The sequence below is a fragment of the Mus pahari genome, chromosome 4, assembly GCF_900095145.1.
Source record: "Mus pahari chromosome 4, PAHARI_EIJ_v1.1, whole genome shotgun sequence".
Classification (NCBI taxonomy): domain Eukaryota; kingdom Metazoa; phylum Chordata; class Mammalia; order Rodentia; family Muridae; genus Mus; species Mus pahari.
The window spans coordinates 71,706,038-71,720,606 of record NC_034593.1 but is presented as its reverse complement, the minus strand read 5'-3'; the positions used below and the strand labels follow the sequence as shown (position 1 = coordinate 71,720,606).

The window sequence follows — 14,569 nt, the reverse complement described above, 5'->3', positions numbered from 1 at the left end:
ATGATGGCAGCCTGCTGTTTAGAGTGAGGTGGCTTCTTTAAATATTTGACACTGATCCATATTTTCTCAATGCTTATGCAGTTGGTAATTTTTTTCTTTTCCTGTTCTGAGAACTTTGCAGTGGTTTATTTATTCATTTTTTTTCAAGTAGGTATTTATTGATTGGATATAGTCATGCATTGCTAAGATATAAAATTTTCACTAGTGCCAGTATTCAAATCAAATGATGGTATGTACCATATAACATATGTGAATAGAAGGCTTTCCCATCTAGATTTGTGTCATTACAATCTGATGTTCACACAGTGACAAGGTCACTTGAGGATACATTTGTCTGGGCATAGTTTTATCTTCAAATGGCATATGAGTGTCATCCTATGATTTATTATTTTAGGAAAAGCCTACTAAGTGCCATTTAAGTGCTATTTCCATTTCCTTTTAATATTCATGTGCTACAGCTTTTTATTTTTAAGGCTGGTGACAAAGAAACACCATTTTTTAACCATTTAAATTACACCATTTCAGCCATTCAAACTTTTGTGTGTATGGGTTCTGAAGAATAAGCATGGGGCAGTAAGTCTTGGTGAATGCCTTTGTAGCAACTGAGCTATCTCATTTATCACATGAAATATAGATTTTTAAAGGATAAGAAACCAAAGAAGAAATGAAAATGAATGTTATATTTAAATAAGCAATTTGATCAAAATCAATCAAGGAACCATAAAGCCCAAGTCTTTATTTTGTTATTCTATGGGTGACATTTGTGTTTTGTGCAGTTGTGTGAGCTTGTGGGTATACACTCAGAAGCCATGAATGGATATTGAATATGTCCTTTGATCAGTTTCCACTGTGTTTTAAAGACACAGTGTCCAGCAGCCATGGATGAACTGGGTCTACCTGAAAGTGAGTCTGGAAATGAACGAGGGCAGGAGGGCAAGAAAAGTATGAAGCCAAGACAAAGGCTCTGCATTTATAAAAGGGAAACCCACAGATCCATCTTTTGTTTCAGCAGGATTGAGTTGCAAAACAAGCTCAACAGGCAGTCTACTCAAAGCTCTGATAGGAACTTCCTATGCTGTGAAGCTAGGTGACTCCATCTATGTTGTAAAACCATCAGGTGTTAGGTCAGGTGACTTCATCTAGGTTGTAAAACCATCAGGGGTTATGCCAGGTGACTTCATCCAGGTCATAAAACCATCAGGGGTTTGTTTAGCCTACTCACAGCTGGGGGAAGGGCACAACCCTCCCCTTTTTTATTTGTTAAGATAAGCCGGACATGATCCTGGCTAGGGAATAGAGTGGCTAGGCAGCCATGCCTGTCTTAGGCCTGTGTCTATATTGCTCCTTCTTAACTGCCATGAAGGACAAACACAACTGAACATGGAGTTCATGGACTGGCTATACTGCTTGTCCCTATCTCTAATCACAGTGCTGGATGATAGGCACGTGGCACCATATCTGCATAGGAGCTAAGGAACTAAACACATGTCCCCATCGTCACATAGCAGGCACTATACACATGAAGTCTATAGACTAATAATTAAAAACTATATTTTATACTAGAAGTTATGTGTTTGTATATACATATACATGTACATATGAATATAATATATTATATGTATATGAAATATATAGTACATATATATTTGCATATTACATATATGTGTGTATTACATAAAACATAAAGTTATATAATATATGGCTAACAGGGCACTTTGGGATATTTACATTTATTCAACACATATTTGCTGGTAGTGACTATTTGCTGGGAACTAGTCAAGAAGAGAAGAATGTAGTCATAAATATGAATATTGATTATTAGTAAGATTGATTAAAAACATCTTAGCTCTAATGCATCTATATTTCCTAGCAAAGCAAGAGACAGCAAATAAGTGTGATATATATCATATAAGATAGTGACACGAAGTAGAACAGCAAGTAGTAGTCAGCAAAAGCCTTAGGAAGAGAGAATTCTTACTAAAGCAAGGAAGTGAAGAAATGAAAGTAATTTATGTCATTATCTAGGAGAGAGGAAAACAAGGGCTTCAGTCTGACCATTAGTGATAGTGATGTGTGGCTCTATGGAAACATTTTTATCAGACTCCATTTTTGATTAATTTTAAATTAATCCCTGCCTAATTTATTGTGGACTGAGTGGTGAGGGAAAGGTAGAAACAAGGAGAATGCTTAGGGGATGGCTCATGGGTCCAACTGACAGTCATTTATTGCGATAACTGATAGTATCCTAGACTTCCATGTTAATATTCCACTGACAGATTAAAAACCACTGAAACTGATGTTGATTTCCAAATGTACGACTCACAAATGTTATGCCTGAAATAGTAAGTTAGAGGCCAATCAAGTTATCATTTAAAAATGTGATGAGGATCTAAGCGGAAACAACCAACCAACCATACAAACGAAAAACCAATAGGAGACGGGGGGCTTACTGTGTCCAGGAAGTTGACAGTCGATATCTTGACTGACAGCATCTCTCTGTGGGCATCACCGGACGCTGTGTTAGTCATGCTGTGTACTCTCTCTGTGGCAGCAAGCCATCTTTCACCATCACCCTCCTGATGACAGGAAGGAAGGTTGGAGGAGAGGAAGGAAGAGAAGGAAGAATGACTAGAGAGGAGAAAGACACTTGTAATTGCAACAATTCCTCTCCGGAGTTTTATGATTACTTAAATTGTCTTATGTTACATAAACCTAATTGCTATATGATGATTATACGTGTTTATATATAATGCTGGTTTCCATTTAAAGTTAGTGTTCCCCATAGCAGGATTGTGTTCCTTTTCTTAAAAAGCTGAGATTTTCTTTCTGAAATGAACAGGAACGCTCTATACTTTATCTTCTCTGCTAGGCATTATATTGCAAACAAAACAACCAACCAACAAACAAAAAACTTATCAAAATTTTATGTGCTCTATTCTTACTTGTGGGTGAAAATTCCTCCTACAAATAAAACTCTACAAAAAAAGCCAAGAAATTAAAAGGAAAGAAAGAAAGAAAGAAATCACAGAGCTTCTTAGTTCTCTCAGACACACTTTCAAGGTTTCATGATTAATCCTCAAATCAAACTCACGCTGTGCTTCCAAACCTTGATTTAAAACCATCTAATTTTTAAATGATGCGTATTTACAAATATTTCTTAACCACAGTTACTTCTTTGCATAGTACAATATATTTCTTCCAGTCTTTGATCCTTAAGGACACCTAAGGGTTGTTTGCTCAATGATGAATGAGCAAGGCTTGTAAAGCATTTTCCAGGGCTAAATCCAGCTGACTCTCCTGTTGCTAGGCATCTTCTCTGTGCTCAGCTTGGCCTCGGAGTGCACCACCCTCGCAGCTGAGCTTCCCAAAGTGTCCTATGTGAAGGCGCTGGATGTGTGGCTCATTGCCTGCCTGCTCTTCGGGTTTGCCTCCCTCGTGGAGTATGCTGTTGTCCAGGTGATGCTGAACAATCCCAAAAGGGTTGAAGCTGAGAAGGCCCGAATAGCTAAGGCTGAGCAAGCAGATGGGAAAGGTGGAAACGCAGCTAAGAAGAATACTGTAAATGGCACGGGGACCCCTGTTCATATCAGCACTTTGCAGGTAAGAGTGAAGTGAACTATGGAAGTGGGTTGCCCATCCTCTTCAGTGCCAGAAAAGAGACACTATGTGAATAAAATGGTGGGATTTGGCATGTATTTTCCATAGATGAAACAGAAGTGAGTTCAGCAGAGGTTTGGGGAAGCGCTCTCTGAAAGCATAACACATGTCAAGGAATTCCTAGGAAGATCTAATACCTTAAAATTTTTGAAAACTCTCAACTGAGTTTAAAATAACGACTTTACTTTCTCAGCATTAAACGGAGAGATATTTCAAGAGTTTATACCTCCGTATATAAATGTTAGTAAGAAGTCAAGGGACTTAGGGTTTGCACAGGCTCTCCATCTCTGAGGCTAGGAGAGCCATGCTGTTGTTGGTCAGTCACTTTCCCATTCCTACTGTGCTAAGGAGCTTCCCACGGTTTGTCAGCAGATCACTTACCAACTGGATGGCTGGCCCACAGACACCCTCAACACACAGGTAAGGATCTCTCTAGCCTACTCATCACAGCCAGAGAAGGCCTGAATAGCCTTTCTGCCCTTTTCCCTGCCTTGTCATGTATCATTGACTCAAAAATGGATTCATAGATTTAAGTAATTGGTTCCAGGACAACCTGCTGCTTAGCAGATTAAAGTTACCTGTGCACTTACTCAGAGAGTCATGCTTGTTGTCCACTGTTAGGAAAGAAAAGTCCAGAGGACTGTTTCTACAGAGCTAAGGGTTATAAACTCTCTGGGAGATCAATAGATCTATCCACATTCATGGACACTGGGCCTACTTTGACCATGTTCTAGCCCTGTGGGGCTCTGTGTGTTTTCCAACCCCCAACTGCCCTCTTACATGGAATTCTAGAAAATATGCTACATATAGAATTTTTAGACAGAAGACCAAACTGATTTTCCTATGTTGTTTATCCTCAATCTGGTGTGTGTGTGTGTGTGTGTGTGTGTGTGTGTGTGTGTGTGTGTGTGTATGAGTGTGTGTTTACTGTATTCTTCCTTATACCCTAGTGTTCCAAAGTTATGTTTTATATTTTGACATAATTTCTTTATTCACTATTTTGTGTGGTATGCTGTTGAATTGTCTTCTGCCATCTGAGAGAGACAGTAAGAAAAATCAATAGGCAAACAGAGGAAAGAATTGGTGAGCTGGAAAGTCTACAGAAGCCATTACCCAATCTGAGCAACAGATAGAAAATTCCTTGAAATTATAGCAGAGCCCTGGAGATATAGACATACATCTAGCTGTGTAGCCCACATTGTTGCTGCAGTCCTATAAAGAGGAATACATAAATTCATATATAGTTCTTATCGTCTGACTTTTATAAATTATATCTAAAAAAAAAAAGAATTAAAAATCATAATCCTGCTATCCACAGTTCTAAATGACTTTTGAAGAAGAGGAGATGCAGGTGAGCTCCCTTGTGCCATCTGAAAGTGCTTTGTTTTCTCCGTTATCCGTGGTTGCTGTGTTCTCTGGTTACAGGACTGTAGGGTAACAGTTCATTTCATTTAACGCCTCACAAGTATAATGGCACTTTCTTCTTTCTCTATGGCTTTCCATGGGAAATAAGCGGTCTGGTTCTTTTTTCTATGTGTAATGAAACTAATCTCTAAATTTCAGTGAGATTGCCTTCTTTACCCTTAGAAGGTAATATTCTCCTTAGACTTCACCCTTCTGGTTCTTTCCTCTGCTCGTGCATTTTCCTGTTGATTCAGTCAGGATTTCTATGACTTGCTACTAGCTTTTCAAGTTCAAATTTCCACTTGGTGAATCTATATGTGTTTTCTCATGTCAGTCCCTGTTTCATACTGAGATAGTCTAGGTTTTCGTTTTTTATAAGCATATTGGTCATAGATTCATTTTTTACAAGCATATTGGTCATAGATGCTTTAGTATTGTTCCCAAATTTTAAAGATTTGTTATCTTGGATTTGACATTTATTATGTTTTTTCATTCAATTTTAGATATCCCCTAGAATGGCTACCAAATCCTAGACATTTTATATTATGAGATTCTGAATCATATTTAAAGCTCTTGTTTAAGTGGCTTTAAGTGTCCCGTGGCATGGACAGTACTGATTCATTGCTGCTCCAGGGGTAGTAGAGATCTAAGTTCCACATCACTAGGGAGGGCCACTTTCTCCTGCTGAGTGGAGAGGAAGGGCTCAATTCTCTATGTGGTCTGCATAGGTACAGCCCCTAAGATGTCATGCCAGTGTGCTAGAGGGCCATCTGTCAATGACCATGTCTCACACCATTTCTGCGGGAGTGTGGGACTTACTATAGCCATCAAAGAAAAGAGTGTGTGTGTGTGTGTGTGTGTGTGTGTGTGTGTGTGTGTGTGTATGTGTGTGTGTGTTGTGAGAGAGAGAGAGAGAGAGAGAGACAGACAGACAGACAGACAGACAGACAGACAGACATTTGGATGGAATAGATGGTAAATCATGGGCTCAACATTTTATGAATTGTTAGGTTGTTCTTTTTTTATTATTATTAGATATTTTCTTTATTTACATTTCAAATGCTATCCTGAAAGTTTCTTATACCCTCCCTCCACCCCTGCTCCCCTACCCCCCCACTCCCACTTTTACTTTTTCTGTTGTTTAGACAGAGCAGGCTCCCTTGGGGACTCTTCGTCTGTACCTGTTGGTACAAGTACAGCTCCGAGTCAGAACCGTGTAAGGGAGAAGACAAGGGTTGAATGCATCACTGTGTGGCTACATGGGTTTAGTGGCCTAGGGTCTGGCCCCTCCCCTGCACCTTTACAGTGGTTCTTGGAATAGTCTTCCTTCTCCTCCTCTCTCCTGTTCCTCCTGCCCTTCTTCCTTACTCCTCCACAGTAACATTTCCTTTCCAGTCTACTATTCAGTTTTCTGCCTCTTGTTGCCTGCTTCTTCTCTTAAAGTGTTTTCAATATAAAAGAGAGGGTGTCCATGAAACTCAGTGCGAGATAAGAAGACTAAGTCTGTACTCTCCTTCCAGAAGAGAGGTCCATTGGATTATTCAGACCCATAGACTCCTCTTTACTTTTTCTGCACGTCGGCTGACTAATGATTAAAGCCGTTCACCAACGCTCTATGTGGCCCCCAGAGTTAGCCTCCTGAGGGCTATGATTATAAGCTTAGGACACCACATCCGCTTTAACACTTTTCTCACTTTTATCATGCACCAGGAAAACTATTTTCAGAGAAATTGTAGTTCCCTTCCCCAGGGTTTGGCCAGAGCTTCTGTTGCCATCAGAGCCTCAGAAGCTGTGGTACTGAGCAGAGCTGAGAGACTGTAGGGGATGCGTCAACACACTGACAATTCTTTCAGGGAGACTAATGTGATCCTTTGCTCCTGCAGTGTGTATTTATTTCTTCCAGAAATGCAAACAGGAGCCTTGAGGACTCCTCCTTGTGGGGAGATGTTCACATGTGATTTTCTAACTGTAGTCCCCTGCCATTCTGTTGTCTCTCAGTGTTGAACCCCCACCATTGTCACCCTCTGTGTTGAGCCTCCAGACAGCCCATTATCATGCCTTTATCAACAACATGAGATCCCACATAAGTTACCACTAAGTTACTTGCTAAGTTCACACAGTTGGTACATGTTAACATGTGAAATAAAATAAAAATAGAAAGAGATTAATTCTTTTCAAATTTAACCAGTCTGTGACAAAATACATATATAATTACAGCTTTAGAGTCATAATCCACTAGTTTCCAAGTATTTTGCTTTTGAAAACACAACAAATTCCCAAGTAATTTCAATAAGGAAATATGTCACTATTTTTAGTCTAAATACCAATAGAGGCATAATTATCTTTGAATTGTAGAAAACCCAAATGCCAACTTAAAAAATAATAGTATGATTGCTAAGGGAAAGTATGACTAAAACCACAAAAATATAACCCAGATTTCAGAAGACTTTTTTAGGAAGTATACTTGTGGTTGTCATGCAGAATTACATTTTCACCCATGTATCTGGCTAATAGGCTGTTTGCTTTTCATAAAAACAAAAACATGGTGCTGGCTTAGCCAGCTTTCAATATTTTGGTAGCTGATGTGTCTTATGTTTTTCTTTTCATTTATCAAAACAGCTCCAAACTCTTTGTTATTACCATCAACCTTTCCCTAGCACTCCACACTTGTACACAATGAGTTCATGAGTAAAAGACAAAACAGTTCCCATGCTCAGTCTTCAATAATTTAATGAACAAAAGCTGGTGTCTGACCGTGGAAGCTGTTTCTTTATGGTAAAGTTATGTTTAGAGTTAGCATTGATTTAGATTCAGTCCAGGTTGTTTCTTCTGAACATCTTTTCAACATGTAGAGAAGTTATCTTTAGTTCTAGAAGTTCTATACAAAATCATTGACTTTTACGTGAACCACACACAAAATTTTAGAGGTTAAATTAGGAAATACTACAGTTGTGGTTGTTGTCGTTGTTGTTGTTGTTCCTGTTCCTAATAGCTTTATCTTTATGCTGCTTCATTTCTGTGATCAGCACATGGCGGAGAGGACAGTGTATACTCTGAGAATAAATGAGATGCAGGGAACAATGGGAAACTGATGAATTTAGGATTCAAACAGACAAACTAAGAAGGTGTTGAATAGAATTACTATCTTAGGTGGTTCTTTTGGCTACTGGGGAATTATAACTGCTGAAGAGGACATTCTATTGTAAAATCTTTTCTTCTGCCCTTTACGCATTTGAATTAATAGTGAGTTTAAAATGACAAAGAAAGTTTGTGCAAAATCCCTGATGAATGGAACAAAAAGAGATCCACCAACTAGTGAGACATGACTTCTTTTTTTTTTTTTTTTAAGATTTTATTTATTTTTATGTGAATATACCTTCACTGCTCAGACACACTAGAAGAGGGCATCAGATCTCATTACAGATGGCTGTGAGCCACCATGTGGTTGCTGGGAATTGAAATCAGGTCCTCTGGAAGAGCAATCGGTGCTCCTAACTTCTGAGCCATCTCTCCAGCTTCTGAGTCATGATTCTTAAAGGAGGTTTGAGGGTCCTTCGTAGGCAGGGACCCAGTCTTCCTCTTTCTTCAGCAGTGTCATCAAGAATGCCTTTTCTAGCACACACGTGCACATGTGCACCAGGCCACTTGCTCTGAATGTGCCAGTCTAGCACAATGTCCCAGAGAGTTTCCAGGGAACTACGTGTGGGAAGGTGATGGCTTCTGGGAACTCTTCATTATGTGCTTGTTATGATATTGAACTCATGCTCTCCTCACTGCTGTGAGTCGATATTTAAGTAATCTGGACTTTTTATGGCTGTGATTAAGAGGGCTGTGATTATTGCAGGACAAATGGCACCATCATTAATTAATCAGCAATTCTATTTGGAAACAGGATGGCCATAATGAAAGCTCTGAATTCACACGCAGGAATATTTTCTCTGGATCAAGGGCAGATGTTTATTTCTTAGCTTTTAAACTGAAAAAGTCTTACAACCTAAATAGTAACCTAAATTAATATTGATTCATGCTTTATCTCTTAGTATAAATTAATTAAAAAAAAAGTCCATTCAATGGTATTAACCTTGTTATTTGGGCAAAGTATCAAAGCTGTCTTAGATGTCCATTATTCTGGTTGGTTAATCTGTTGACTATTATTCATGCTAATGTATGAACTCAATTTTGAAGTATCTTCTTGAAGAGATATGGTATCTAAAACTAAATTAAATTCTGTCACACTATCTCTCATTTTTGTGCTCAGGTTGGTGAGACCAGATGCAAAAAAGTTTGTACTTCCAAGTCTGATCTGAGATCCAATGACTTCAGCATTGTTGGAAGCTTACCAAGAGATTTTGAATTATCCAATTATGACTGCTATGGGAAACCCATTGAAGTCAACAATGGACTTGGGAAACCTCAGGCCAAGAACAAGAAGCCTCCGCCTGCCAAGCCTGTCATCCCAACCGCAGCCAAGCGCATCGACCTTTATGCAAGAGCATTATTTCCTTTCTGCTTCTTGTTCTTCAATGTTATATATTGGTCTATATATTTATGATAAACCATTTCCCTTTGTATGAAATACAACACCATTTCATTGTGACCAATGCAATTCATAATTGCTGACCTGTGAAAACTTTGCATTTTCATAGCAATATATTGCATTTTGGATGCCAATTGATTATAATAAAATACAGCACCTTACTTTTGAATGGCAGCATGACCCTGTAACGTCTATGCTCCAACTGTGAGATAGATAGATGTATGTATATTGAGCATAGTGCTTTAAGAATCAATGACAAATATGCATACTACATAATCTACATAATGTGTTCTTCAGCTACTGTAACTCTGTAACTGCAAATACTTCCAGTAATCCTGATGAAAACATAATGTGCACGCTGACCCCTGTCATGTTCACTGGTCCATGTATGCAGTATCTTACATCCCCTTCCTTGTAAGAAAGAAAGCCATCTTATTAAATAATTTTCAATAGTATATTACAGATTAAGCAAGATTATATGGCATAGTGTTTAAAGTTTTTAAGAGAGGTAGATCAGTAATAGTTATGCAGGCTCCTTGAGAAATAAAATCATAATTATACATTTATAAAGCAAGCTTATTTTTTAAGTGTGCTTTTGTCGTCAAAATGCCAGATAATAGAACAGGAAGCATTTTTGAAGAAAAGAGAAATCTGGGCTAGTATAAATGCATAGCAAGCTCTGACTTCTGGCAAAATACAAATAAGTGATAGATGTATTAATTAAATATTTTGGATAAAATAAATTCTTTAATCCACCTTTAATCAAAGTCTATTTTCATGCCTTTCATTGGTTGGTATGGAGAGCATTAAGCATAAGCCTTAAAAAGAGTTGCACATATTTCAAACCTAAATGTTGTGGTGACATGTGATTCCAGATTACTGTTAGACTCCAGGAATTGTTAACATGAACTTGAAATGGAAAAATCATAATCACTGAAAGACTTAGCTTGTTTATTTTATTAAAATGTTTCTATATTTCAAGTAATATTCAAACTGTTTTTGGAATTTTTTTATTTATTTGAATGTATTTGAATATGTTACAGAACAATGATTTAGTTAATAATATTTTTTTTATTTAACCTTTAGACTTCACTCTTTTCTTCTTGCTGAAAGTCTAGATATTGGGGCTGACTGGCTTCATCTTGTTTCTACCTGAAAAGAACCCCCCTAAGTCTCATCTTATAAATCCCCATTTTCTAACAGTGTCATAGTGTAACGGTTTATTTCTGTCTTAGCTAAAATTGGAGCTATTAGTAATTAATGTAATGTAAACAGACCATAAAACCATTTTGCATTATTTGGAGTGCTTTTGTTCTTGTTGATAGTTTGTACAGCCAACTCATAATATAATGCATTAAAAGTATTATTTGTGCAATTGCCATATGCTACTTACTGCTATTTGATTTATTGAAGAGTTTGAACTCAGGAGCATCCCTAGTGGTTTTGGCCTTCTTTAAATGGTGTACAGAGTAATCCTCTGTAGTCTTTCAGTACCATCCAGTTAGGAAAGCATGACGATCTAAATCATTTTTAAAATGCCACAAGTAAAATGGGTAACAGTCTTCTCGCCCAAGGCCTAGGCAAGTAGTACTTCAATGGGCCAGCAGTGGGAGAAATACCTTGAGTATGTATCATTCAAAGAATCTCTTGGTAGGGATGTTTTCTTACATTTGTTTTTATAACTTGCTTTCATGTTAGGGCCTTTCATCTAGGCTTTTCTGTGTCTGATAGTGAAAGCAGTGTCATGATATAGAAAGTTTTGTCATGTAATACAATATAATATCTTCTTTTGTTGCTGTTGTTTTTTTGTTTTTTGTTTGTTTGTTTTTCGAGACAGGATTTCTCTGTGTAGCTCTGGCTGACCTGGAACTCACTTTGTAGACCAGGCTGGCCTCAAACTCAGAAATCTGCCTGCCTCTGCCTCCTGAGTGCTGGGATTAAAGGCGTGAGCCACCACACCTGGCATATAATAGCTTCTTACTATCAGACTATATCCTTGGTCTACTGTCTCTCACTACTTCTTATTTTGAGCTAAATATGCAGATGTTTTATGAACCAAACACAACTGTTTAGGATAGCACATGCATTGTTATCCTTGCCTTTTTTCTCTTTCCATGCTTTCTAGGGTTCATTGGGCCGAGGTTCCAACCCAGACCTGTTTTTAGATATCTCTAACCTCAGTCTGACTTTTGACTATAAAAAGTAATTTAACATAAGCATATAGAGTAAATGGCACTTGACCGAACATTATTTGGATTTTCCACATTATATGTACTGGGATTCTTTTTGGGTGACAACATACTTATATTACATATAAGTATGAACTCTGCCTCCTCTTATCCTTGGGAGGATTTTTTTCCCACGTGGAAATAAAGTCCTTTTTCAAATACAAAACTATATTACAATAGTTATTTGTGTATGGATGTGTTTATGTGAGTGTCCAGGGTGAAGCTGCTGACCTGAAAAACTGAGACATTTAAAACTCTGGTGTTTCCTCATACATTTCTGCTAAAAGATACGGATGTATGCTTTCACCATAACAGGCTCCTTCACTGTCCCAGTTCCTACCCAACGTCATATCATTGACCCATTTCTTTTTCGTTTCTTTCACTTGGCATCATTTCAGAGTGTTCCAACAAACTTGAAAAAGTACAAAGAATTCCTGTGCACCCTTGATCTAAAGTCCACAGACATTCCTCTTTTCTCAGATGTGCTTTCATTCTCTTCGATCACTCTGTATGCACAAGAAGCTGCTCTTCAAGATTGTAAATGGCAGGCATGCTGTCTCTTTAGCTATACAATTCCAGTGTGCCTTTTGAACTTACAAGGACCTTTCATTTCATGACCACAATGATAGAATGGGTCCTCATCAGAAAATGAGCATTGAAAGAATTATTAATTCGTTTCTATTTTCTGTGGCTCTCCTTCATAGTACAAGCCAGAACTATGAGTTTTATTTCACTATCATGACATCAATTTCTTTAACATGACTGGGGTTATGTTGAGTTAGAGATGGTTAGTGGTTAAGAATGCTTGCCAACCTTGCAGAAGGACCATACTAAGTTCTTAGCATCCATGTGCAGCAGCTCATAACTGCTTATAACCTTTATTCCAAAGAATCTGACCCCTTTCTGGCCTCTGCAGGCCCCCCACATATGGAACTTGGGTAAACCTTTACATATATAAAGTATTTTTAAAATGTGATTATGCCACTATCATTTATGTCATTATATACATTAAGATATACTTAATGTCTCATGTTGGGCCTCAGTGAACTAAACAAACCATTCCCTTGTAAAATTATCATAAAGTTATTTATACCCTAATATCCCACTAAATTGACTTCAACTAATTTCTCTAATGTTTAGACTTCAGTGAAGAGCTAAATTCCAAAATCCCCTTTTATGGAAATGGTTAGTGTAATGCTTTGTTTCCTCAGAGTGGAGCAGGCTTGGATGCCATGTCTGAAAACACTCCTTTTAACTCATATGTATTTTATTCAGAAGTAAGTGCGTTTCAGACATATGATTTCTTCTCTGGTGAATAATGAAGTTAAAATATTTTCTTCTGGAGATAAAGTGCTCAAATTAAGCTGTTTTAAAAACCACTCAATTTATCATTATTTATAATACTGAAGAGTTCCACTTATGTGCATAGTGAATGTGAGATTTAAGCAAACAGGTCAAAAATGGCAAATAGTTTGCTATCTATTCTATAACCTTTACTAAACACATTCATGATGAGTGTTACTGTGCTATAGAAAATAAGGGTATTCAAATTATATTATCAAATTGATTGCATATTTATGCAGTATAACAATGGTTCAGCACTCACTAGCTCGCTTTGTTTTATCATAAAGCTAATCTTAACCTTCTATAGGGGTAAGATCAAGCTCTTGGAAAATGTCAGCCACATCACCAAAGGAATAGGAACCTTTTAAAAGCATTTGTGTGATTAACATAAGGTTATTTTTATTCCTAGTGTTCATCCATCCATAAACTAGATCCTTATATCTCAAGTCATTTAACACTGTCTCTGTAGGTATTCCTGTCACCCCCAAGAATACTGAAGTTCACGAATTCTGATGTTCATTCTCTATTATACTCTTAAATACTTATAAGTGTCTCAAATCTTACACGCTACACCTCAAATAATTTTTAAGTCAACAAATGTGTGATACGTTATTTTACCAAGGGTTTGTGTGAATCCAAAACTGTTGAGTTGAATAAAGCAGAGCTCCCACTAATAACAGAATGCCATGCAGCAACCGTCAGTGTGAATTGCATATGCTAAATATCTAAATTACTATAATAAAGATACCAATATAAAGCATATCAACCAAAGGACATAAATATATCTATGTCATTTGTCTAACGTAAAAGGAGGTCTTAGGTATACAGAAGATAGTGAGCAAAATGGCTCAGCTGCTAAAATGTTTGCAGCCAAGCCAGGATCCCTGAGACCTACACAATGGAAGGAGAGAACAAACATTTGCAGGTTATCCTGTAATCTCCATGCAGGTATCATAGCACACACCTCCCCCAGTGAATATAATTAGAAAAAGAAGAAATAAGTGTGGCTAATTAGATATAGTTTAATAATGTATTATAGAATCTTAAAGATAGAAGTTAACCCAAAGAAGAATTACAAATTGCAATATGCAGAAACAGTTCAGTCAAAAAAAAAAAAAAAATCATTAAGAGCCGTTGGGTGAGCGGCAGGCAAATTTTCTTAGCTCATGTTGTACATCTGTCTACCTAATGTGTATTTCTTAACCAAAACCCTCATCTGCTCTTAATCCTATAACTTTAATCAATTTCCAGCAAGTCTTAATTTTCAGTAGGAGGCAGTTCAATTCAAACAGTCGCCATGGTGAGGGAAGATCAGCAGAGCAGAGCATCTCCCACTAAATTTCCTCTGCCAATTACCTCTGAATGGATATTTTATTGGTCAATTACTTTTGCCTCACTG

At 37.5% G+C, this 14,569-nt stretch overlaps 1 protein-coding gene across 4 annotated transcripts in view; it reads left to right on the top strand.

Annotated features, from left to right (window-relative positions):
- The window catches only part of Glrb (glycine receptor beta), a 70,269-nt gene extending 58,847 nt beyond the window's left edge, over window positions 1–11,422 (top strand). For 2 of the 4 annotated variants that reach the window (XM_021195411.2, XM_029537946.1), the window contains exons 9-11: window positions 3,308–3,600; window positions 4,027–4,077; window positions 9,320–11,422. In XM_021195411.2, the coding sequence (XP_021051070.1) occupies window positions 3,308–3,600; window positions 4,027–4,077; window positions 9,320–9,613 (638 nt within the window). In that variant the 3' untranslated portion in view covers window positions 9,614–11,422. The remainder of the gene's footprint in view (window positions 1–3,307; window positions 3,601–4,026; window positions 4,078–9,319) is intronic. The other 2 variants (XM_021195412.2, XM_021195413.1) reach the window with 2 other exon arrangements.
- Window positions 11,423–14,569: the final 3,147 nt, after the last annotated feature.